General features: G+C 38.6%; 2 protein-coding genes across 5 annotated transcripts in view; one reads left to right on the top strand and one right to left on the bottom strand.

Moving 5' to 3' along the window:
* iffo2b (intermediate filament family orphan 2b) overlaps positions 1 to 21956 on the bottom strand; it is a 44774-nt gene extending 22818 nt beyond the window's left edge. For 2 of the 4 annotated variants that reach the window (XM_072452651.1, XM_072452652.1), the window contains exon 1: positions 21411 to 21956. In XM_072452651.1, the coding sequence (XP_072308752.1) occupies positions 21411 to 21913 (503 nt within the window). In that variant the 5' untranslated portion in view covers positions 21914 to 21956. The remainder of the gene's footprint in view (positions 1 to 21410) is intronic. The other 2 variants (XM_072452653.1, XM_072452654.1) reach the window with 1 other exon arrangement.
* Positions 1 to 27370, top strand: part of mrto4 (MRT4 homolog, ribosome maturation factor) — a 286325-nt gene that overhangs the window by 257611 nt on the left and 1344 nt on the right. The window contains exons 2-8 of the mRNA XM_072452665.1: positions 26043 to 26086; positions 26302 to 26360; positions 26452 to 26555; positions 26640 to 26721; positions 26802 to 26869; positions 26959 to 27110; positions 27291 to 27367. Of these exons, the coding sequence (XP_072308766.1) occupies positions 26059 to 26086; positions 26302 to 26360; positions 26452 to 26555; positions 26640 to 26721; positions 26802 to 26869; positions 26959 to 27110; positions 27291 to 27367 (570 nt within the window). The 5' untranslated portion in view covers positions 26043 to 26058. The remainder of the gene's footprint in view (positions 1 to 26042; positions 26087 to 26301; positions 26361 to 26451; positions 26556 to 26639; positions 26722 to 26801; positions 26870 to 26958; positions 27111 to 27290; positions 27368 to 27370) is intronic.

Raw genomic sequence — 27370 nt, 5'->3', positions numbered from 1 at the left:
TTAGTACTAATTACAGTGGCAGTAGTATTTAGTGTTGGAGTAGTACAGTGGGTATGAAGAACTATGTGTATGTAGTAGCAGTAGTTGTGTAAATGTAGAAGTGGGAATAGTATCTGTTGTGTATTTTTATATTTGCATTTGTAAGTGGAAGGTCTAGTAGTAGTAAGTATGGTTAGTAGTGTTATTGTAATACTACTAACAATACCAAAATATACTGATTTCTGATTTTGATACCACAATGATCCTTAAAAATAGACTGACCCTTTCAACACAATATGACTAAACTTTATTTATTAAACGTTGTGGTCGTCTCATAAATGTTCTGATAAAACGAAGCTAGGTTAAATGTGTTGTTGTTTTTTCTCGTACCCTAATGGTTAGTAGTGAGTAATATAAGCAACCCCAGTGCTAGTATACGTGGTATTTGGTGAAGTAGTGGTGTTATTGATGTACTTAGTATTGTTAGGCCACTAAGTAAACACCAGTAATGGTAGTAGTCATACAGTAGTACATTGGTAGTAGCAGTAATAGCTGAATTAGTATCAGCACAGAAGTAAAAGTAATAGTCGTAGTAATAGTAGTAGATTAAGTAGATGCAGTAGTATTTGCTGTAGCCCAAGTGGTAGTAAGGACTAAGACGACTCAGGTAGTACAGTTGTTGTAGGGTTAGCAGTAAGTCATAGAAATAGTTTGTTGTAGTAGCAAAATACTGAAAAGTAGAAGACTTCAACATATAAGCAGCAATAGTAAGATCATTTAAAACATGGATATTGCAGCTGTAAAGAAGAAGACAAGGAAGAGTGTCTATTGAAGTACTTGGAGTAGTATTTGCAAGAATATAATATTAAGTGAATTGATTAATAGTTTAAAACTTACATAGAAGTAGGAGGAGGCAGAAGTACTATCAGCAGCTGCAGTGGTAGGATTAGTCTTTGTAGTGAAGGGAGCATTAGTAACGAGCATAATACTTCATACTTTTAAATATTACTACTTGTATACATAGCAGCGATACAGCCGAACAGCAGACGGGTTTTTGCCACGGGCTTTCACAAAAGAGAGGAAATGGCAGAATGTGGAGCAGAGACGAGCTACAGTAGGTCATCGATTGATTGTCACGGCTGTGTAATATATATGCTCCCTCCAGACGCCGCCGAGACACGTGTGTGACGTGTGCTAACCGTGCGTTATCGCTAATGCATCAGGGCTGGTTTGGACCGCACCGCGAGGGCAGAAACAGAGGCTCGGGAACCCACAGACGCCTTTTCTAAAAGCACGACATATCAAGGTGAAGCACTCATTTCATCTACTCACGCCTCGTCCACTGTGAGTAACCTCTGTGCGTGTTTACAGAGGACCACGGAAACATCAGCCAATCACATCAAGTCCATTTCATCTCCATAGGAACCGCCTCCCTGGCCTGCATCCGTCATTCAATCAGAAAGAGATATAATGTACAAGGCAAATTTAGGGCGTGGCTTTGGGTGTCTGTAAGATGACACTGAAAAATGAATGTACAGTTTTGATAGTGTTTGATTTGTTTATTACGTACTAGGGATGGCAAAAGTATCAGAAATCAGACACTAATCGTCACTAAAACAAGTATCAAAACTAGATACTCATTTGAGCAAGTTTCAATATTCAAAAAATGACATAAACAGCACAAAATTAGACCTTGCCTTGACATGGAATGATTTTCAACTTTGTCAGATCTAATATAAAATCTCATGAACATATAAGTACAGTACTACTTATATTCGTGTTTAAAAGTAGTCTAAACAAAAGGCTATTTATTACATACCGAACTTAAGTACAGTAATGTTTTCTCCATTTTACTCATGTATTTATTTCCTGTTGAAGGTGGCTGGTTAACATTTTAGAATAATTATTTTTAGGTCCAGACATTGGGTGCATAATCTTATGAGTAACTCTAGGTTTGGCGAAGCGCTCAGTCTGAACATGCTCTTAACTTAGGCTAAATGGAGAAAATCAAGAAACCCAGTGTTTAAAGTAATTCTCTACTATATATTTCAGACATACATAGACAGTAATAGCACTTTGGGTCACTCTGGCACTGGTTAAACTTGTAAGTGGTTTGGCCTTTCTACTCCAGCTGCTTCTAAAAAGGAGAAAAGTAACACTAGTATGTGATTTTGAAGGCGTATGGGCTCATTATACAGGCACACTTGTAACTTAAATATAATATGACACCTGATCGTCTCTGTGGTGATGTTCCTGCTTTGCCTGGAATTTTCCACTTCTCTATCTCCATAGGAACAAGCTGTAACAGGTCAGATCTGTGGAGAGGCGAGCCTACTCACAGGAAGAATGTTTTTCCACGGTCATTTTTTGTAATAAAAACATTGAAATAACAGATTTTTTTGGGGGGGATAAATAGGTTTTAAGCCATACTGTGGAACATTCCAAGCAAAGTAACAACAACATATCCATGGCAACAAGCAGGTGGCAGACTCACTACCAGTTACATATTGGATCTTTACACAGCTGGTTCCAATTTTTTTTCAGACAATTAAATAAAATCTGTTTTGCCACAGATCACATTCAAATGAGTCCATTGTGTGCTTTTTGCATCTTATTATAGAGCGTTTTACCTTCCATGAAGCAGTCAATGCGCTGTTATCACGGTAATGCTTGTTAGAGTTGTGAAAAGTGCTTATAAACTCATCACGGTGAATATTTAGGATGCTAGTAATGCAATAGATACATTTTTTAAGTATTTAAGACAGTAAAAATCAGATTGAAGTTGTCCAGTGAGGCATTCATACATGCTTTGACATTGCTGCCTGTGTATGTGCTATAACCTAATAAAGATAAAACCCATTTAATGTCTTTTGTAACTCTACTTGCGGCTAATAAGACCACCACACTGGGTCCAATCATGTTAACCCAGCTCCTCAATGATACCTCGTACTCTGACCTACTTCCCCTGGTCCAGCCTGGAGCTCTGGACATGCAGTTTGCACGTCCTCTTGTTGACAGTGCACCATGTCCTGTTACGAAGGTAATTGATGATCGCTCGCTCTGTCTCTCCCAGTGCAGAGATCGAGATAGCAGCAGGAGCAGAACAGGAGCGGACAGCAGTGGGATGAGGGTCAGATAAAAGGAAGCGTCGCGTTAAGATAGTTTGTTGTTGTTGTTGTTTAGCCACGCGATTGACCGAGTTCAGAGATGCAGAACCTCTTTAGGTCAGAACTCTCTGGAACAGCCTCCCACATGACATCATATCATGTACAGATGATGACATGTTCACACGCCTGAGGAAACAATGGCTTCTAACTAAACAAACGTGTACACACTGAACTGTCACGAATGCAGGAACATGAATTGTAATGATGTAAATATTGTGTGGATGTGTGTGAGGTGGTGTTTAGGAGTGGGAGTGGTTTTACTAAATGAATGACTGGCTGAGTGATTATTTTAATATACTTGAAATGTAAACAGAATGGTACTTTTATTGTATTTTATTGCCATGAACGCCATTTTGACATTAACCTGTCCAGGAACGGAAAGTAAAAAATGAGCATCTTTGCAATAACCTGGCACAAGCGTCTTTCCTGTTGGTCAAAGTTTTATGTGCACTGTCCCTGATGAATAAACTAATGACTAAACCAAAGTGACCAAAGTCCCAAAGCCCCAAAGCCAATATACTGACCAGATTTGAAAACAGTCCCGGTAATAGGATTTTGCAAGGGCTCCCTTTTGGTTTTTGTATTTTATTTTACAACCCAATCCAAATGAATCAAACATATCATCATTTTGCACAATATGTTATATAAAAAGGAGAGATTTGACAAAAGAAAAATTGGCTCGGTATTCAAAACATTGTCTGGATTCTAACATATTTCAGTTTTGCTGTAAAAGGAAAAAGAGACACAGAACGTTTAAATGAGTTGCAAACCACACTTTGCCCAAAACAGAAAATGACCTCAAATAAGTGATGCCTTACAATAAATTATCTTTAATGTGTGTAATGTGTTTGCTTCAAGAGTAACTCAAGAACTTGTCAAGCAACATAAAAGACAGTAGAACATCTTCCAAGCTGTAATTGTTTAGCTGTGCATATGACTCTTAAACTGTTTTGTGATTTCTGTCATGTCTTTATGATTTTAAAACATTTTTCCTGTTGTGTGAAGCACTTTGAATTGCCTTATGTACGACTTGTGCTCTACAAATAAACCTGCCTAATAGTCCAACACATGAATCTGTTTGACCATGACTTTCCTAAACCTCCTCGAGTGTAAGATGAATGAGACTGTCTCTGAGCAGGCTGCACTCTGAATGCCCTGCTTTTATCAGAGCCCAGTATATCTTCTGCCCAACTCCCTGTGAGAGGAACTCCTTCAGGGGCGATCCAACGACAGCTTTGATTAACATCGGGAGTGGCAAACTGGGCAAAACTCAAGGTGAAGTACTCAACAGATTTCCCTTTCACTGTTACTATGAAACTTTGAAACGTCACAAATTAGACGGTTGAAATGTCAAAAAAACAAAGAACAAATTAAAAAGCCAAACCAGAATACTGTCTATCCTTGTTTGAACTGATTCATTTGTGAGAGGCAGAGCTGCATTGTACTGAACTCTAATGACATTTGTTCGCTCCCTGTTTCAAACCAGACATGGATCGCTTCATTAAACTATCCTTGGTATTCTCTGTCAAGTCTCTGCTCTCAAACGCTTAGTGAGAACTGCTAATCTGTGTCAGTGCTGGAACATTCCTCACACAATTGGACTCGTGTGGAGCCAGTGGAACCACCCAAGGATGTAGGATAAAAGTCTTTGATTTCATTTTGGCCTTTCTTTTCTGGGATGTACACTAGATCGTCAGTCTTCTTGTATATGTCAGCTGATTATGCACAAAAGTGATTAGGGCTGCGCAATATACAGCAAATTGCAAGAGTATCAATATCAATAACACAGTAATCATTACCGCAAACAACTAAATATATTGCAGCAACACCGAGTGGCTCAATCTGACATAAATGTATAGTTTTAAAAAAAGGAAAACTTAAAAAAGCCAATTTTATGTATGATTTTTCATATTAAGTCTTAAATTAGCCTCGATTATTCTTGGTTTTGTCTCAACTGTTTTTATTTTTTTACAGTTTGACTAGTAAATTAACCCATGTCATGTTTTCTATTGTAGTAAAAAAGTATATTAAAAGAGTGCGATGCAAACATCACAGTTCAATATTTTTTTACAACACAGTTTAAAAAATCGCTAAAACTGATCAAAATATTTTGTGTAGTGGATATTTATTCTTCAAGTTATCAGGTATAGGATAGGCTTCTATGAATAAGTAAAATATCAAACATTAGGAGACGTTCTGGGCCAGAATAACTGATTGTAAATAATCTGATTTCATTCCTTGCTTGACCAAACCCTGACCCAATATCCTGGAATCAAAACACTGATCAATACATTTTCTGGATCCCAACAATACAACGATCAGCACTGCACTTACTGAGTCAATCCTCTTCAGTGTTGGGATTAGGGCTGTAACTAACGATCATCATCAGCCGTTCGAGGATCCTCATTATTTATTTATGATCAAAAGAGTCTTTTTATCAAATTTTCAATTATTAAATTACCCAATTAGTTGATGAGGATTTTGTTATTAAGAAAATGAAGAGAAAAAAACAAAAACAGCACCGGGCAGGACCAGAAGAGAATGAAGATAGGAATAAATTTAGAAAATAAGGGGGTAGCAGTCAAAGAAAAGAAGGGTTAAAGCATATTTATCCAAAATAAAAGGCCAATTTTGTCTTTTGTCTGTCAAATTTGTCTATTTTGTGATAGTTGATGATAATTTCAACAAACCGATTAACTGCGACTAATCGATGAACTTGTTGCAGCCTTAGCTGGATTGATCGAAAGAGGAGTGCATCCATATTGGCCGGCTATGAGTTTTTTTCATCTAAACGTAATGGAGTTTGTGTGGGAAACATCTGTACATTTTCAGTTTCGTGTTTTTGCGTGAAAGCCTGAGGTCTCAGGCGCAGAGCCATGTTTCTGTGGCCTCGGGGATCTGCTGTCACACAAACCGTAAACCATTAAGTGGATGAACAAGTCATTAACTACACTTCTAAATGAAGCGACCAACGAGGCAGGAGAAAACAACACATCACTGGGTTTAAGTATTAGTTGCAGCTTGTGCCCGATCTTTTAGAGACATTTGAAGGCGTCGCCCCGTGTTGAAAGCGTGTATTCTGATGGCCTAATGATTTGACGGTTAAACTACAGTCCACTGGCTCAATGCCCGGTTTCTGTCGTCTTCTCCGTGTTGTTTTCGGTGCGACGTTAACCGCACATGACAACAGCCATGATAAAGGGCGTGACTGTGAGAGGATTCAGTTGAAATGAAAGCGGCTGTGGTTGTTCTGCAGGTGTGGTCTGATAAGTGCCAGGGTGTGAATGAAAAACTCATTAAATGGGAGCGTCACGATCTGCTGTGATTGGAAAACGGACAAGGAAAATACATACCACATTTTGACAAAACGGTTCCAAGGGATTTTTTCCAGCCGTTACGATTTGTTTTTCTGTTGTGGTTGATGATGGATGTGCTAATACCGATATTAGGGTTTTAAAGTCAATACTAAGGAAGTGGTAGTAAACTCCACAAAACAACAGGCAACTAACGATCATTTTAGTAGTCGGCTACTATTGTTTTTAATGCAAAGAAACTGGAATACGGTTAAGAATAAAGTGTATTTTTGTTGAAAATCTAAACTTATGTATTATTTTTTTACATTCAGATTACATAATGCCACTGTATTTGTATTTTTGCATGTTTTTTTAGAGACTGTGTAGTCCAGATAATGATTATCAAAATACCTTTTTAATAGTTGACTAGTAATGATTACCACCACTTTTGACAGCCGGCCCCGCAACCCGGCCCCGGATAAGCAGAAGATGGATGGATGGATAGTAACAATTATTCAGATTTTTAACTTGTATAAGAAAATATATTCATATGGAATATACCATAAAAAAATTGTCAGTACTTCTTATGTAGATTGTGTGTGATTGCGCTTCTTTGCCCTTTTATTTCCATTTGAACACACTAATCTGTTTAAAAAGATGGACACATGAATACACAGAGACTCGGGCGGCTTGAATCAAATATTTTCACTAAATAGCTGGGATCAGACCAAAACCTTGAAAAAACTCCTGACAACACAATCAATATTAGCACTGACAAATTGCCCGTCCCTAATTTACAACGTTTACTTGCAATTTCTTGGTCTATTGCTAAACCCGGAGTCTCAAAGCTACCTGCAATACATTTGAAAACCTCATTATGGTCTTATTTAATCTTTTCTTTCACTGTAACATTACCTTAGCTCAGCGGAATGAGCTTTTGCCTTAATAGCAAACGGTGACAGAAAATCCGTGTTCCCTGTGGCCTTCCCGTGGTCCCATACAATACAATGACCCTGCCCCATTTACAACAAAGCACTGTTCTTCACCAATGAGGTCATTTAGCCGCTGCACGAAGCACAATGCCACCACATCCCAAAAGTATTGACTCAACTTAGAGCTAATGGGACAAAACCTAAGCTAATATACATCACAAGAAACACACTCTATCTTCTATACAATCCGATAATGGGGGGCTTTATGATGTACGTCTGCAGTTAAGGTAGCATGTCCTGACTGTGTTTAGGGCGTGGAGCTGTTACGGCAGAGAGAACCGCTTACAAAAGAAAAGAAGATGAAGATGTTCACTTCTGGCACAAATCCAGGGCGTGGGTGAGTGGTTATAATAGATCAGAAGACCACAGGCTTTCATAAACTGTACCTGCGCAAACACCTGGGGGTATAGATGATGAGAACGGCAAACATTTAAACAAATGTTGTACAGATTTAGAGATTAAATATGACAGCGGTGGTGAATGGTCACATTTATAAATATATGTAGTGTTTTTACCCTCAAAGCGCTTTACATCAACAAACCACTCCCAACGTGCCCATTCACACACACCGGTGTAGACACTAGGGGTAAATAACATTAACTCTGCTATATTTTCACATGATTTAAAAACTTACAGATTTCCAGCAGCCAATTTACCATTAATAACACAACAAACAGGCTTATCATGTTCAGTGAGTGATTCTTTTATTTAGTCCTTTCTACTGGACATAGAGCGCATAAGACAACTGTCCAATTAAAGGTGGACAATGTAACACATGTTAGATAATAATGCATGTTGTTTTGAAGATATGTAAAATATCAATATTGAGAATATCGATTACAGTTAAAAAATGCTACAAAACAATTAAGAATGAAAACTTTAGAATAAGGGTGTAAGGGGAGAATTCTGAAATTTTGTGCAACTATGTTTATAATTTCGTCTCAATACCATAATCAGGATAGTCCAAAAAATATCAAGGTATTTTTGTCACTATCGCCCACTTCTATTCTATTTTCAATCATAGCTGCTCATTTGCAGCTCCTCTCGAACATTCTGAACAAAATAAATACATCTTTAGTGTTTTTCTCTGTGCTGTTTCTTTGTCCTCTTTCTATTTTACCTTTAAGCTGCCAATTTCTTGTTTTAATTCAGTTTCTCTGGTGAGAGTGAGCCTTCTATTTTACCATTTTCAAACGTTACGACATATTTGATCCCAGATTAAAAGCAGCATGTTTAAATCTGTCAATTACCAACGTGTAAACTGAACAGCTGCATGTATTCCTTCTTCAAAGTCCCCACTGCCCGGTTACATTTCGCCTTTATTGGTTGGGCCCTAACACCAAACGACCACAGCTATGTACGTCCAGATATGTTTGAGTGCGTGTCACATTTTCCTCCTCACGAACAAACTGTACTTTGGTCAGATGAGAGCCACACGTGTTTTGCTGTAAGGTCACGCACGGTGGGCCTCAGACTGATTTAAGAGCAGCACTAAACCATGCACCAGGAGCCCATCTCCACACGGGACGTACAGCCCTGACAACGCGCATGGTTTATGTCCCTGTACACTGAAACGTCCCGCTGAATAACAGACAATTGAAATATAACAGTGATTAACTCGCACGTCTGTTAAAAGCGCCGAGTGCACAACCAATATTTGTATACGAGTATCAGTACAAAAAGGCTAAATCCATGGCAATCCTGACAACAGATTTATATGGTAATTGTTTTATCTTTTAAGCTTTATTGCCCAATCTATTTCAATTAGAAAAATAGAAAGTAAATAAGAAGAGTGTATTCATTTGAGAATTGTTCCAATATAAAAAGTCTACTCCTCTCACTAATACATATACGAGCATCAATATATTCATTCATAGTTATTTTAGCAAATGTATTCTCCTATTGTTTCTAAAACTTGATGTAAGAATTCTAGTATGTATAAACTATTCAGTATTTCTATGATGTGCCAGCCGTGAATCTGGACTAAAAAGACAACAACTGGAGTTAAAAAATACAAATATTTATACGGAAAAGTAGTAGAAAACATGCAAAAAGGAAGATTAGATCCATGATGGACTGCCATATCTAACTCACTCCAAGTCTTTTTGTTTCTCCTAATGTCCATAAAAGTCCTTATAATCTAAATAAAATTGTTCAAACCTAAAAACCGACTGTAGGTAAAACTAACCTGACAACTAGTGATGTCACACAATCGCTTGACCACAGTGATAATAAAAAACACTCTTTGCTGGACATTAGAACCCCATTCAAGACACAAAGTACTCGTACGTTCTGTAATATCATGTGGTCTTATGCTAGTCCAATTCCGGAAATGTCAAATGTGTCCTGTTTATGTGGTGGTTTTCAGTATGGTCACTATATTTTTGACAACCACAGTCTAAATTCTGTGTTATACAATTATATGTCAGCGCTCCTGGTAATTGAAACAGCTCAGAGCCACAAAACTACTGCAATAACAGTTGTATAATATAAAACTCTATATCACAGCTGACTTCAAAGCACAGGTGCTGTCTTGCATTTTTACATTTGGCTTTGCTCCGCTGGCTCTTGACTCCATCGATATCCATGAATAATCCAACCCAGGAGCACGGCACGGTAACCAGCAGCAGAAGAAGCTACACACAATAGTGCCTATGTTCATATATTGTGTGTGGCTGTAACGCAATGCAAATCTCATTCCACAGTGCAATATGTAGATATGTTGATATGCTACTTCTCCCTTTTAAAATGTCATGTCTCATTCCAAAGAATTCAGATTGAAAACTGCTAAATAGATTTTTCCTAGGCACATCAGTCCCAAAAAAATACTGAAATAATTAAATTTTAGACTAATAAATGCATTTGCTATAGGGGACAATAACATTATCTTGACATTAAAATGAAAAAGAAAAAAGGTTAGAGTCACTGATTAGCATTTTAAGTAGTGTAGGGGTTTTAATAAAGGGATTTTTCCAATGCCAGTATTAAAATATACCATCCTAAATGATTATGAGAGCGTGAATTCAGAAGGACCACCTAGAGACGGGAAGAAGAAGTGACAAAGCAACAATGCAGCCGCTAATCCTGGAGCTCAGCGGTGCTCCAGAGAAGTGTCAGCCGGACGTCCCACAGTGCAGTGCGGCGGTTGCGTGCCAAAATGTGGCTCAGGGCCGTGGGCAGAGCTTAGAGAAAATCCCTCCATGAATATAACAAGGCGGGATTAGACAGGGTAGGTCAAAGACAGACAGACACATGTAGTTTTACACTGCAACTCTTCATTAAGAACAGCCTCTTAAAATTAACATAAATTAATCAAAAGTGCAAAGTGAAGGATGCATACATTTAGGTTTGTTTCTTCTGCTGCAAATAAGGATTTCACAATACAACATTTTGGTGTTACGATTATTGTGGGGGAAAAAACATCAGGATTTAATGATTTTTCACGATTATTGAGACTGTGACCAAACAAAAAAGTCTTAAATTTCTCCAGTTTGTGACCGACTTTACACAAATGACCTTTCTGAAAGACAAAATCAAGTTAAATGTGACATAAACAGCCAGATAAAATAAAGTTCTTTACATTTAGGTCTATTTTTTGGGCTGTATATTGAACAAAAAATACCTAGATTTGCTTCTAAAGTGGTTATGATTATTATCTTTTGGTTCTTACAATAATCACAATTATTGATTAATCTAATAATTGTGACATCCCTAGCTGTAAACAACATCTGAGAGTGGTCCTATTCTGTATAAAACCTGCACACCTCGTTGTTTATACCTCAACACATATGTTATTTGATGGATGCAATTAATATTTTTTGTATTTCCCTCCTCACTACAATGTTGAGGAATGAATTACTGAATGAATTGTATTACGACAACAATGTGAACACAGGGGGGGAAAAAAAATCAGTGTCATCAAGTTCCCTGACATGCAAGTTAACAACAAACAAAAAACAGATTCTCTCTCTCCTTGTATGTCTAAAAGAGCAGTGCAAAGAAGCAAAAAAGCAAAAAAAACAAGCTCAACCCGTACTATACAATAATAAAATGTATTAAAACTCCTTAATTCTGGATTCTTATATGCTACAATCTGCAATAGATACTGTACCAATATTAGGCTTTAATTAACTTTGTCTCTTAGTTTTTTCCCACTCCACAAGATGCTCCTGAGTGACACGCATGTGACCGGAACAAGTTACAAGTCAGATCTGTAGAAATCACAATTTATAATCCAAAAAATCCACAACAAAGGTATGTATTTAGTCAAAACAGCCCAAATATCAATACATGGCTCATAGAATGTTATTGATCATACAGGTAAAGCTGAGTTCCACTATGCCACGTCTTAACTCAGGCTTTCACCTCCTTGGAGCACAAGAGGGAGGATCAAAGCGTCGGAAAAGTGCCTGTGCCACAGATTTTCTCGATGCATTGATCCACCCACGTCTAAATTCAGCTGGAGGTGAATTATTCATGCAGGAAAACATGCCCAGGAGGCCCTCGTCCCGCCCCAGTCACTACTGTCTCCACACGGCGTCCGGGGGAGCGAGACAGAGGTGCTGCAGAGAGAGAAATCCAGAATAATCAAGGTGCTTTTGAGATGCATACAAAGCACTGGAGTAAGCAATGCAACTAAATGAAGCAGAACAATTTGAGTGTTTTTGTCTGTGCTGACACTTTGTGATTGTATAATGGGAGACAGTTACCCCACATGTGATGACTATGATGAAACCGAATACAATAAATGCAAAAGCGTAGGATGTGTTCACACTTGCGCACACATCTAAATAAGAGGCAAAAAATGATCCCAAAACACACTAATGACAATCAGAAGATATTCAAACAGACAAGACTTAAAAGCGCCTTTAAATGCATTAGTTGTGGTTTATATATCAGACAAATGTAAATGGATACCCACAAACGTGCAGGAGAAATGCAAAATGTGAATATCAAGTACCGTATATTCCGCACTATAAGGCGCACCGGACTATAAGGCGCATTAAGCGAAACAAAACGTGTACCACACAAAATCGCTTCGAGGTCAGTAAGCACAACCCGAATGAATCCATATATAAGGCGCAAGGTTGTTTTTTGAGAAAATTAAAGGCTTTTTAAGTGCTCCTTTTAGTGCAGAAAGTACTGTATATATTTTATAACAAAAACTCAAAATGCTGGGGAAAAGCTGAATTACAAATAAAATAGAATTAATGGAATGTCGTAATATTTCAAACTAAATTGCTATTACTTCACAAGGATACGCATATGGATATTATATATAATTTTATATTTTGTCCAACGTTTGACTCGTCACATAAAAAATGGGACTTAACTGGGACCAAACTCTGATCTAAACGTGGACTAGACGAGGACTAAAACAAGAACTAGAACTGAACCAAAGCAACACAATAGAACTGTGCTGTGACTGACTCTTTCACCAGTCACTAATTACACAAAAAATTTGAATAAGTGTGTTGTAGTAAATGTACATGAAGCTGCATAAAGTGTGTCAATGCAAACGGTCTTGCCTTTGTTTTGGGTCGATGTTACGCCCAATAAGCTTTGCAAAATGACCAACATATGAAGCGTCTGACGTGGCATTTATCGCCTGAGTGTCGAGCGTTCGTCCTTGTCAGCCGCACTGATGACGACCCTTGAACCCTTCTCACAGAGCGGTGGCATTTACGGACACGGAGAGGCCGAGGTCCAACGTGACACATTTTACAGTCGTGTTCGAAAGATGAGCGAAGATGAGCGAAAACAGTCCGGCGCGTTGCGAGTGCAGGACAAGTGCGGGAGCGTTTCGTTCAGATTGATGAAGGAATATGCTGTGTTTGCACTAGTGTGATACATACAATATTAAAGTTTTGATTTTGATGCTAAAGCTCGATCATCTGTACGGATTTTGATATCAAAAAGATAATAGACTGTAAATCTCAACCAAAAATAATAGTCGTCCTTACTTTTTGTTACCAAATGGTCTCATACTGGTTCTGATAAAGCTCAATATAATTCTAAAAAGGTCAAGTTATGTCCTGTTTATGCTTTTTTTTTTGTAGTTTTAGAATGGATTAGTATATTATAGTCCAGGTGTAGTCAAGAAAAGTCATTGAAATGTTCAGAAATCTAGGCTCAGTATTTGAAACTTGCAATTTTGTTTTTCAGTGTCCAATTAGCAAATCGAAAAATATGTTTACAAGAAGAACATTTGATTGAATTACACCAATGTGTGGCATCTCACAGAACAGAATGGAAGTCTTTGTGAGCCTTGATTTGATCAGAAAATGTGATGTTAGGACAGTGTTATATAAATTGTTCTTCAGTTCATTTTAAATCCTTATTAGTGTTTTTGTTGGATTATTTTGGATATCAAAATCACTCAAACAAGAACGCTTAATAGGGATACAAAAAAGCTGACAAATTCCTCTGTTTACTCCATGTATATATATTTTATAATATACAGTGCATAATTGTGATTGTACAGGTCACAATGTAACTGTGGAAGCTAAAAAATAATTGTGTGAATTTTAGAAGCAAAAATAAGACATTTCTACATAATCTATGCCCAAAGTTAACATGTAAGTAATGCTTTTTTGTTTTTCAGATTAGCTGAACGTGAATGAAGGATTTCACTGTGTTTGGCGTCAATAACAGTGAATCTTTATAAAACCATGATATCTTCTGTCAATAACCGTAACACTAAACTGTGATACTGTGACATCCCTATGCAAAGTTTTAGTTTTTTCTTCTCAACTCCGTAAAAATGAACATGCCTGACCTACTTTTGGGCCCCCGACCCCTCAATTGCGATAATAAAATCGAACACGAGAACCAGTGGAAGCAGCGTCAGAACATCTGGTGATCCATCTTTAGACTGTCCACAGTGGGAGCGCTTTAATAAATCAATCGACCAGTGAGGCCTCTGCGCACTGGCCTCACAAAGCATTCAAAACACTGAGAACGGCAGCGCAGGAGGGGCCCGAATGAAGAGGCTGCGCGAGGGAAGGTGCCTGGTGCGGAGCAGGAATGTCAAAAATGCATCAATATACAACGATAACCAGCTGAATGTCACAGTCTAGTTCGAGAATATTTGGACGGAATGAGAATAATTTAAAGGTGCACTTTGCCACGTCGCTGCTCATCTCCTCTGGGGTGTTATTGCTTTACGTTGAATGTTCCAGAGTGTGGCATTAAACTCCATGGTGACAAGCTACAAGCAGGCCAAGTGAAAAGTTAGATCTGTGATTCTAAAATCCCTATATTTTAAAACTGAGCAGGAGCGGGTCAGAATTTTATGTGTAACTGTGAAGAGTGATGATGAACTGACTTGGTTTATGGTTCATATCTCTCTTTGTCAGCACAAACAAACAAACAAAACCAAATATATGATGATAAGGTCCATCGGGAATTTCAATTTTGGAAACAACTCACCTGAGCAAGTATCGATAATTGATTAAAATCATCTTGAGCTTTATCAGATTTTGTACAAGCCCACACTAAAAAATGAGTTAAAAATGAGTCCATAGTTGTGTTTTTTTTAGCGTGGGCTTGATTCCAGCCCTCAAACATTTGCTGAATGTTTCTACCCGCTCTCTCTCTCCATTTCACACTACAACTGTCTCTGTTTTGTTTCGTTTGAATTATAATTGTGTTATTTAAATTAGGATCCAGCCTTAACACCTAAATCCAGTTTGAAATGTTAGCATCGTGACAACACTAATCTTTAATGCCATACGGTGGGACAATGCAGGCAAAACAATAACCTGATGAACCCCTCCTGCAGAAAAGTGACATAGTGCACCTTTATAAACGTTGAGCACATACTACAGGGATGACAGTTATATGGTGATATGATTTGTGCTTTTCAGTAATTATTCTACATGAATTGTGGTTGAAATCACAAACATTTGACATCGTAGTCTCTGCAGTCGTTGGTTGTTTGAGTGGCCCAAACGTGAGTGTAGTGGAGAGGAAGTGAGCAGAAAGAAACAGCAGCACAGGAAACTCAACACTGATGCAATTACTTCACTCCAGCTCAGAGGGAACGGATGGAGATTGATTATCAGGGTTACGGACCAATAAAACAGGTCTGTGTCCTCCACGTCCTTGTTAAAATAACATTAGTGTTATAGAGGTGAATGGGGTCACACAAAAACATACACAAATAGTGCTTCCCTGCTTAAAGTACGTATAAATAGATGGCGTACGCAGCCCAATATGTTGTTACCAACGGTGTGATTTTTGTTTACACCTGCTTTAAGATGTGGATAGATTATTGACTAAATGAAAAATATGCACAATTGTTTAATGGCTCGGGATCTGGAGGAGATTCCCAGGGCATTTCAATGGATGCTCGCTGCTCTTGACAGGTTGACTTATTATTACTGACACTTCACTTTTATTGCCAACGTCTTTGTTTGTTTAGCTTTCCCCGTTTGTATTTTGCCAAATTAACCCAAGTGTTGTTGGACCAGATCTGCTTTCCACCTCATTTGAACTCAACTAAGTCATTCACACAGCTAAACTGAGGTTTTGTTGAAAAATGTAATATTATGACCCTTAATGATGCTGTATGTAGAGGTCGGTGTCGTAATATATATTAAAAAAGTTGATGATATTGTAGTCGTTTTGGAAATATGCACAATTAGTAAATAGTTTAATAATAAAAGCTATTTAAAAATAACTCAAGGGAGCAGGTTGAACACACAAATATAGCAAACTAGCACTGCAAACTGTGAAACAAGAATAGAAAGAGATATTTTGCACTTTCATGGTTAATTTTACTGACCTTTCACTATTTGTGCGATTCTTGAACCCAAACCAAGACATTTACAAGCATATTTTGACACATTTCTGATGGATTGCCATAATATTGTCTGGTAATTGTCAAAAAGATTAACATTATATATATTTTTTGTCATTATCACCCTCCATATGCTACAGCCGCACAACATTTTGACTCTTTTTATGCACAACAGTAAAACCACCTTCAATATATTTTTAACACGTATATTAACTCCTACAGAATAAGCCTTACCGTTGCATCTAAATTAGTTCAGTGCATTTTACCTCAGCTACGGCCCTGTTTAATTTGGCCCCTCTCCAACATGCCAATCCCCCCTCAGGGAGCTGAAACGCCCAAAAAAGGACGCAAAGGGAGGGGGCTTCACTTCACGGGCGATGACTGGACAGGATATCCCGTTTCTCACGCACATTCAGCGTCAGTGACTCAGTGCGTTCTCCACACAAGAGCATTGGTCAGAGTGGAAACGGGAGAGCAGACAGTTAAAATGCCTGTCGGTCTAAATCACCACCACAATGAGGAGTAGCGGGTCAGTTTGGCCGAGAGTCCATTCGGTTGCGACTGTACGGGTCAGACAGGGACACGCCTCACCACTATTGAGTTAATAAACGTGAGACAAATGCAAGGATGGTCCGGTATGGATTTGCAATATTTGACTTGCTGTAGTGGCCCATATTAAAGTCATCTTTGGCACGGCCCGCAAATTTAAGTGAGGTCGTAGTATAGTTCACGAAGTCCATCTTTGCGTTGTATCTCTCCTCTTGAATATTTAATGTATATTTATTTCAGGTTATTCTATTCTACTTGTACATGTTATTTTTGCTTATTTTTTATCTGGCTGAATTTAGTCTTCACTTATTTTCTGATCAGGTTAAAGTATTGCAATGTGTGAACTACTGTGTCCAAGTACTTTCCCCTGAGGATCAATCAAGTTAGTCCAAGTCCAAGTAACTTTTTACTTTTGCAAAAATAACAACAGTATTACAACATGTATTTTCTAGATCAGATACATTATAATTATTTGTTGAACTGTTTAATGATATAATGTAAACTAGGACGGTCGATTTGGCGTCTTAGTCGACCAAAATGTGTTGATTTTATTTAGATCATAAGGATTTATGGGATTACAGCTGAAAAGATATGGTATTTAAGATTTGAGAGTGAATCATGAGTTGAATTGGCCTTTTTGATAAATACACAGATTCCAAGTACTTTATTGTACTTAATAGTGTATGTAGTTGTAATGTAGTTTTGTGAGTGCAGTTTGGATCAAATACATGGTCAGATCTGAGGGATACTGAATAGTTTTGAGAGCTTTTGCCACGCCCCATTTTTGGTATGATTTAAGTAATTGAATAACAGGGCAAGAAGTAAAAAAATAGAGAAACAGAAATAGAAATAAAATATCAGCAGGATATACAGTATATGAATTCTTTCCGTACCGAATAGTGCAAAAATATTATCTTTTTTAGATTTTGTTGCCCGTAGGCTTTATTAGACAGGAAAGGACAGAGTGAAATGGGGGCAGAGAGAGAAGGGAGGACATGCTGTAATTTGTCAAGAGTCGGGATTTGAACTCAGGACAATGCCTGGCATATGGCACTTGGAGCCTGGCATATGTGTGCTGTGACTTAACTACTCAGCCACCGGGCAGCACAAGAAAAAAAAAAAAAATGATGACAGACTAAAGTCAAATAAGTCAGGAGCACAATGAGGCGGTCAGTGGGATTTCCCAACAGTGTGATAAAGATGGATTCTGGTAACTTGCACTGACTCGGCGAGCGGATGGGAAGCAATGGCTCAATTATCACTGGAATGTTGGTCACATACAAAACATGCTTGAAAAATGTGTATTATCTGTGTCAAGTCAAGCACTTTTCCACATGAACAGTCTTCTATGTGCAGTTGATGTACATGTATAGTAGCTTACTATAGAAGTTACTGGCAGCTATTCTCAACCTTTTTCAGTTGCAACCCCCAAAATAACAACCGACCCCCAATGCAGCCTTATGTCTAATGTTTGCTTTTTTTTTCTTCAATACAGCACTAGATAAATGACTTTGGTCGGCCAATAAATAATTATACATTTATCACTACATTTGAAGGGTGTCCGGGCCCCAGGTTGAATACTGCTGGACTAGAGAGACGCCTTGTGCATTAATTAATTGACTAAAAGGGGTACGTCGCAGGCCAAAGCTTTCAAAATGACTCACTCCATATACTGCACATTAGAGGTGTGCCAAAATATCAAAATATCGTGGTACTAAATTTGCTGATACAGTATCGATATTGCAGGCTGCTGTATCGATATATCGCCATGAGCCATTTTAGGTATAATTTCTCAAATCATTTTGTGAGCGCACTACAACTGTTTACACATCCATTTGACATTTTGACAGTTTTGATGATTAAAATGGGTGTATTTCATTTTGAGTTTATGCAGGTCGTGGCTTAACAAAGAAAAATGTTGTTAAAATGTATTGGGTTCAAGAAATTGTGATATATCATAGAATATCATGAGCAATATATGGATAATCACGTGTATTGCAAAATCGTGATATGACCGTATCGTGAGCAGTGAATCGTGCATCACATCGAATCGTGAGGGACCCTGTGATTCCCGGCTCTACTGTACATGCTCTGCTGTCGTCCATTTACATCGTTATAATCCTGATAAAAAACATAAGTTGACTGATAAAAAATGCATCAACTAAAACAGAATGAACCGATTCATCTTCATCCCTTGTGTACAGTTTATTCAGTTTGTCACTGGTGTCTAAAAAAGTCTCTGCTACTTTGGGTTTGTGGAGGAACTTTGTCAGTGTTCATACTTCAAATGAGTAATGCGTTTAAAAAGGTATTCAATTTTACTCTCCAAAAAATAAGACTAAATGTATAAATACAATTAACGTTACCTATTCCAGACACAAAAATGCCTATCCCGAAAACCAAACCTACAACATCCATTTGCCACTATCAGACTTAATCCTTAAAGTATATAGTTTATTGCTTGATATGGCTTCCATGTGTCTGCTGTTTTGTCTGTTGCATCTTTATTGCATAAAATAAAATACAAAATGACCAGGTCCAGCACGTAAATATGTTATGGATCGTTGCACAACCTTGTAAATACCTTCACTGTTTTGTTAAATACCTTCACTGTTTTGTTAAATACATTGTCAGACGAACTCTATGGCCCTTTAAGCCTCTTTTAGGGATAATGGTGGCACAGCTGAAACTGATATGCAAAAAGAACTGCAAAAATGACATATTGATCACATCCTCACTATAATGTGGGACTAATTGAACGACGGCTTGTCTTCTTGTTGAACGGAGGAATCAATGAACGAATGACTCAACCCTTTAACTCTCCGTAGTCTGCAGATTGGAGTGACCATTGATAAAAGTCTACAATATTATGCAGACTTTGTAGGTACATGCCCAGACTCAGCGGCATCATCCGCCTCAATGACATCACAGAAGTAGAGTTCAGAACAGCAACTGCAATAAGCAAAGTGGACTAACAGTGAACTCATTATGGAAAAGGAATGCAAATGTGCAGAAGAGTACTGTTACTTCTTGAAAAGGTTACTCAAGTAAATGTAATACAGGAAAGTACTGATGAATTCCAAGTTAAATAGATTGTGATCTCTACTTGGAATTGAAATAAAAACGGTTTGCGTATTTTCGTCGCCAAATATTCTGCATGACACATTTCAAACACAGCAGATTCACTCCATCATCGAATCATCATTTCAATTAGAAAATACACTTACAATCCACACATATGCAAACAGTTTTAAATTGACGTACAGTGAAAATTGCCCCGCGCAGCGACACCACCCACTATTTAATCAGATCACACAGTCAGAGCTACAGTCGCCAGCAGGGCATTCCTCCAATATGTTCTTAAGCCATGACAACACGTCCTGGAATGACAACAGTCACTAAGCACTTATGGAGTCACCCAATTCTATTAAGGGTTGTGTGAAATATTGAAGATTCACTCATCTCAAATCAGTCAATGATCTGCTCGAGTCCAGACTAAGGAGGAATAAATGTCACTATTTTTGTTTAAAATGGTAATTGTTAAACGTCTGTCTCGTTTATATTCAGCAAATTAATATTGAAAAAGCCTTTTGAATTTGTTTTAATGAGACAAACCAAAATACAGAATTGTGATTGATCAATATGAGGGATTAAAATGTGTTTTTCCTCATCTTTATAGGCCATTTGTGTTTAAGAATGATACAACCTTAGGACAGTTGCCAGAGCAGATCACAATTTAAACCAAATTTCCTATCTTTTGAATGGTGAATAGTCCTCAACATGTTGCCTATAACAGGAAGCTGAACCCCATAGACTGAAGGGCACATGTGTATATTCATAAATTGGCTCTATCATTCACTTTATTACAGTTTTATACTTGTTTACATTTGACTACCTGAACCATTGTGTTGCTTATTCGACATAAATGTACCTTTTGGATCAGCAAAGTCAATCTGAGTCTAGATACGTTTCTTTTTAGTATTACAGTTAAGTAAGCAACTGTCTGTGTGCCATTTGATGCAGTCTACAATTTTCCTCACCTCCCAGTTTCAGCAATATACAAAACTACAGATTCAGACCAATTTGCTTTATAGATTGGCTACGTCATTTTGAGTCTGAAGATGCTGATTTTGAGGTTAGATATTGGTTAATTAGGCCTGTATTGGAATAGCTTGAAGGCGGTCAACAAATTTACAAACACCCAAATACAGTAGATTGTGATTATTTTGGCATTTTGGATCAACAACAAGGTCTTTTGATGTTGATTTTTACTTTTGAGGTTAAACTAAGCCTGTAATTGCTGCTATTTGTTGCAGTCTACAGCTTTAATTGTATAGTTTCAGCAATATACAAAACTATAGATTCAGACCAATTTGCTTTATAGATCGGCTACGTCATTTTGAGATTGAAGATGCTGATTTTGAGGTTAGATATTGGTTAATTAGGACAGTCAACAACTTTACAGACACCTAAATACAGTAGATTCGGATTATTTTGGCTTTTTGGATCAACAACAAGGTCTTTTGATGTTGATTTTTACTTTTGAGGTTAAACAAAGCCTGTAATTGCTGCTATGTGTTGCAGTCTGCAGCTTTACTCATCACTGCACACTGCACATGGAGCTCACCTCTTCTTGTACTCATCTCTCTCCCTCTTGACTTTGGCCAGGACGTTGTACAGCGCCCTCACTTCTGGCATGATGGTGTCGATCTGGACCCCTACTCCGTCCGGGTGCGTCCACGTCACCCCGGGCCCCTGCACCGTCTCGACCCGCTCCCCTTGCCTCCGGACGTGCGTGAAACTCCAAATGGTCCCGGGCATCCTGGACTCCGGGCCGTCCGTCTGCGCCGCCACATCGCGCGCGTAGAGCCCGCGGAACTGCTGCCTGTGCTGCGCCTGCTGCAGCTGCGACTCCAAAAGTTTATTCCGTCTCTCCAGCTCGTGGACTTTGGCGAGAAAGCAGCGGAATCGCAAGTTGAGCGTTTTGAGGACGTGGATGTTCGAGCCCAGGTCGTTCCTCAAGGCGCTGGTCACCGCCTGCGAGCTGCGCGCGGCGCCGGCGGGAGCGCAGCCCGGAGCAGGTGCGCCGCTGTCCGGGTAGAAAAGCGCGTTCATGTCGGAAGAAAACATCCCAAATAACAACTCAAACTTGTCAGATGCTCGTAGGCCTGCTCCTGCACACGCTGCGGGGGAAAGGGAAAGGCGAGGTTAGCGTTCATCGCGCTCCATCTGCTGTGTCACCGTCACGTTCAAAATGTAGCAAATGTACGAGCGTCTTACGGTCCGAGAGGAGGCGACATCATCTGAAGGCGCCGGGAGTTTGACGCAGCCCGCAGTGACGAGCGACAGCGGCGGCGGCGGCGGCGGCCGTGCTCCTCAAAAGACACATTTCCCTTGTCTTCGCGTTGTCCCTTGTCTTCGCTGTGTGTTGGAGCCGCGTCTCTTCATGCGGGCGTGAACGTGGCGTCGGTGTCCTCTGTGTCCGCGGTGTGTGTACGCTCCGTGTGCCGCGGGGGGAATGGCGGGGTGCAGTAGCGCGCGGCCCGGCCCCTCTCTCTCTCCTCCCGGCTGCAGCAGCGCGAGGGTTTGGTCCTAGTGGCGGCGGAGCACGACGCGGATCATGTTGCAAAGTGCGAAACCCGGCGCTCTCACTTCTCCAGGCCCCGCCCTCCTCCGCCTGTCTCTCCCATGGATGTCTCTCCCATGGATGTCTCTCCCATGGATGTCTCTCCTATGGATGTCTCTCCCATGGATGTCTCTCCCATGGATGTCTCTCCCATGAATATATATATATATCTCCCATGGATGTCTCCCCCATGGATGTCTCTCCCATGGATGTCTCTCCTATGGATGTCTCTCCCATGGATGTCTCTCCCATGAATATATATATATCTCCCATGGATGTCTCCCCCATGGATGTCTTTCCCATGGATGTCCCTCCCACGGATGTCTCTCCCACAGATGTCTTCCCATGGATGTCCCTCCATTGATGTCTCTCCCATGAATATGTCTCCCCCATGGATGTCCCCCCCACGGATGTCTAGCCCATGGATGTCTCTCCCATATGTCTCTCTATGGATGTCTCTCCCATGTTTCTCCCATGGATGTCTCTCCCATGGATGTCTCTCCCATGTATGTCCCCCCCATGGATGTCTCATATAGATGTATCTCCCGTATGTCTCTCATATGGATGTCTCTCATATGGATGTCTCTCATATAGATGTCTCTCCCGTTTGTCTCTCATATGGTTGTCTCTCCCGTATGTCTCTCACATGGATGTCTCTCCTGTATGTCTCTCATATGGATGTCTCTCATATGGATGCCTCTCCTGTATGTCTCTCATATGGATGTCTCTCCTGTATGTCTCTCATATGGATGTCTCTCATATGGATGTCTCTCCTGTATGTCTCTCATATGGATGTCTCATATATGGATGTCTCTCATATGGATGCCTCTCCTGTATGTCTCTCATATGGATGTCTCTCATATGGATGTCTCTCCTGTATGTCTCTCATATGGATGTCTCATATATGGATGTCTCTCATATGGATGCCTCTCCTGTATGTCTCTCATATGGATGTCTCATATATGGATGTCTCTCATATGGATGCCTCTCCTGTATGTCTCTCATATGGATGTCTCATATGGATGCCTCTCCTGTATGTCTCTCATATGGATGTCTCTCATATGGATGTCTCTCCTGTATGTCTCTCATATGGATGTCTCATATGGATGCCTCTCCTGTATGTCTCTCATATGGATGTCTCTCATATGGATGCCTCTCCTGTATGTCTCTCATATGGATGTCTCCTGTATGTCTCTCATATGGATGTCTCTCATTTGGATGTCTCTCCTGTATGTCTCTCATATGGATGTCTCTCATATGGATGTCTCTCCTGTATGTCTCTCATATGGATGTCTCATATATGGATGTCTCTCATATGGATGCCTCTCCTGGATGTCTCTCATATGGATGTCTCATATGGATGCCTCTCCTGTATGTCTCTCATATGGATGTCTCTCATATGGATGTCTCTCATATGGATGTCTCTCCTGTATGTCTCTCATATGGATGTCTCATATGGATGTCTCTCCTGTATGTCTCTCATATGGATGTCTCATATATGGATGTCTCTCATATGGATGCCTCTCCTGTATGTCTCTCATATGGATGTCTCATATGGATGCCTCTCCTGTATGTCTCTCATATGGATGTCTCTCATATGGATGTCTCTCCTGTATGTCTCTCATATGGATGTCTCATATGGATGCCTCTCCTGTATGTCTCTCATATGGATGTCTCATATGGATGCCTCTCCTGTATGTCTCTCATATGGATGTCTCATATGGATGTCTCTCCTGTATGTCTCTCATATGGATGTCTCATATATGGATGTCTCTCATATGGATGCCTCTCCTGTATGTCTCTCATATGGATGTCTCATATGGATGCCTCTCCTGTATGTCTCTCATATGGATGTCTCTCATATGGATGTCTCTCCTGTATGTCTCTCATATGGATGTCTCATATGGATGCCTCTCCTGTATGTCTCTCATATGGATGTCTCTCATATGGATGCCTCTCCTGTATGTCTCTCATATGGATGTCTCTCATATGGATGCCTCTCCTGTATGTCTCTCATATGGATGTCTCTCATTTGGATGTCTCTCCTGTATGTCTCTCATATGGATGTCTCTCCAGGGAAATCCAACACAACTGACTGACAGTAGTTGGTGGTTAGTTATGCTTAAGTGAAAACAGCTCCTGAAACCCACGACTCAATTATTCATTTAGTTTTTAATAACAGTGATATAACTTGTATTTGTCCCACAATGAAGACATTTCAGTTGTAGACCTACTGGAGAATACAGATTTGCAATAAAATCAATATCAATAACTATTAAAAGTATACTTTAATCTAATAATACAATAATGTGCAAGAAGAGCAAACACACAAGGCTAAAACATTGTTATGTACAATAAAATATGCACAATGTAGAATAAGGGCAAAATAAATAGCAGGTAAATATAAATAGTTACTATTAAAAGTTATTATGATACAATTTGTGTATTTGTGATCTTCCGATTGAGAAATAGTTTATCGATAGGCCTAATTTGTTTAAGGTTTTGTCAGGAAATGTATTTGTTGGATATTCTAAACATTTTCTCAAAAGCAGATATGTGATTTTATCTTTACCAAATTCTGTCAACTGCAAAATGTATCTTTTGGCAAGCCCAGGGCATTAGAGAAGTCAGACAAGATTATTTTATCATTGAAATATTCAGTGTTGTAAAAAACAACAACTTTATATAATATCTTATTTTGCTAAAAACCTTGAGTTCAATAAATGTCCCTCAGAAAAAAAGGAAACTAAAGACGTTTGGCGCCTGTTGATTTCGTAACATTGTGATTTGCTGCCTTCTTGTGGATAACACGAGGAACGATTCCAACAGTGAGAACGTCTGCACTGTACACTCACATGCCTAGATGTAATTCAGAGAAAAGTGTTCAATACAATAACTTAAATAGTTTAATAGTAATACTCATCAAAATCTCATAAGAACAATAATACTCTCTTTGATAGTCTATGATAAAGAAAGAGTGAATTCCTTTTTGTTGTTTAAGCAATGACTGAGGCAGCTATTGTAACCATGGAACTGCCGGTAACATCTGGGGTCCTTCGGTTTCACGTAAAAAAAAAAAAAAAAATTAAACAATATATATATATATATATATATATATATATATATATATATATATAAATCATGGATCTATGACGATAATATTTGAGAAATACATGTTATGTACGAAGGTTATCCAAGCACCATATTAATATTATACAAACATACTTTCAAACCACTTTATCTTTTCATATGAGCTAAGAGTGCGTTCACACTATATATATATATATATATATATATATATATATATATATATATATATATATATATATATATAGATATATATATAGATATATACAGCAACGATTATTTGATAAATCCATATATGTTTATATTTATCATTATTATTAGTAGTAGTAGTAGTAGTAATAATAATTATAATATAATAATAATAATATAATGATAATAATAATAACAACAACAATAACAATAACAACAATAATAATAATAATACTCGCTTTAATAGTCTGTGACTTAAAAAAAGAGTGATTTTCTTTTTTCGTTCAGGCAAAAACTGAGGCACCTCTTGTCACAGAAACATTTGGGGTCCTTTGGTTTCACATGTGCTGGCTGCAGTCCGTGAGGTAAAACCATGCCGAAATCAAAGAGGGACAAGAAAAGTAAGTAATCCACAATATAATTCTGATGTATATGGATGTTTGTGCGTGTTGAGGTTAATCATTTGCCTGGGTCTTCTAAAAATATGTTCGTAAAACCCGAAAAGTTTTTAAACACATGAGAAGCTAACATTAGCCTAGCCTACATCTACTGCTGTTTGTCACCTATTACTTTCAGACATATCCTATCTAATTAAATGTGCTGTTTTTCGCCTTAGTTTCCTTAACAAAAACGTCCAAGAAGGGACTGGAGTTAAAACAGAAGCTTATAGAAGAGGTAAGTTACAATCCTGTTTGATACTTTGTAAATCCGAGTACTAGTAGTTTTTTAATCGTATCAATGTGATAACGACCATTATATTTTGCAGCTTAGAAAATGTGCAGATACGTACAGAAACCTCTTCATATTTTCTGTGGCTAATATGAGAAATAACAAATTAAAAGACGTACGCACCTCATGGAAGCACAGCAGGTAATTTCACAGTAGACTTTTATACCTATACAATTTTTTTTTTTCTTAAATGATTAATCCCATCATATATGTTCTTGTATACAGATTCTTTTTTGGAAAAAACAAAGTAATGATTCTTGCTCTGGGTAAAAGGAATACGGATGAATACAAAGATAATTTGCATAAGGTAACATCCAAACAGTTTCCAAAGTTTGTTTGTTTAAAAGCTGGCTAATGGAAAACTTGCATCATCTCATCTTTTGACAGGTGACCAAGCTTCTCCGAGGAGAAGTGGGTGTGCTATTCACAAATAAAACAAAAGAGGAAGTACAGGAGTAAGTACTGACTTAATCTTCACTATCAATCGATATACTCTTTACAATTGCCCACTTTATTATTATTATGTTTTTTTTTTTTCTTTCAGGCATTTCGGTCATTTCAAAGAAACAGATTTTGCGCGTGCAGGAAACCGGGCTCAGATGGATATAACTCTGGATGAGGGACCTCTGGAACAGTTCACTCACTCAATGGAGCCACAGTTAAGACAACTAGGACTCCCCACTGTTCTCAAAAAAGGTATATAAAATATGTATATATAATATGTTATGTATATACTTTCTAAAGTGATTCTACCATCACAAGACGAGTTCAAGTACGTGTCCTTGTTCAGGATCGGTTATTGTACTCTATATGCCCAGGTCACCCTTCTAAAAGATGTCTAATTAATGAATTACCTGTGCTTGTTTCCTTTCCCAGGAGTTGTGACGTTACTAAAGGATCATGAAGTCTGTAAAGAAGGAGATGTCCTAACACCAGAGCAAGCTCGGATACTGGTG

This window comes from Eucyclogobius newberryi, unplaced genomic scaffold (genome assembly GCF_026437365.1).
Source record: "Eucyclogobius newberryi isolate DKJ021-1_F unplaced genomic scaffold, fEucNew1.0.hap1 SCAF_19, whole genome shotgun sequence".
NCBI lineage: Eukaryota > Metazoa > Chordata > Actinopteri > Gobiiformes > Gobiidae > Eucyclogobius > Eucyclogobius newberryi.
The sequence above is the reverse complement of the archived record's forward strand: the minus strand, read 5'-3'. Positions and strand labels throughout refer to the sequence as shown.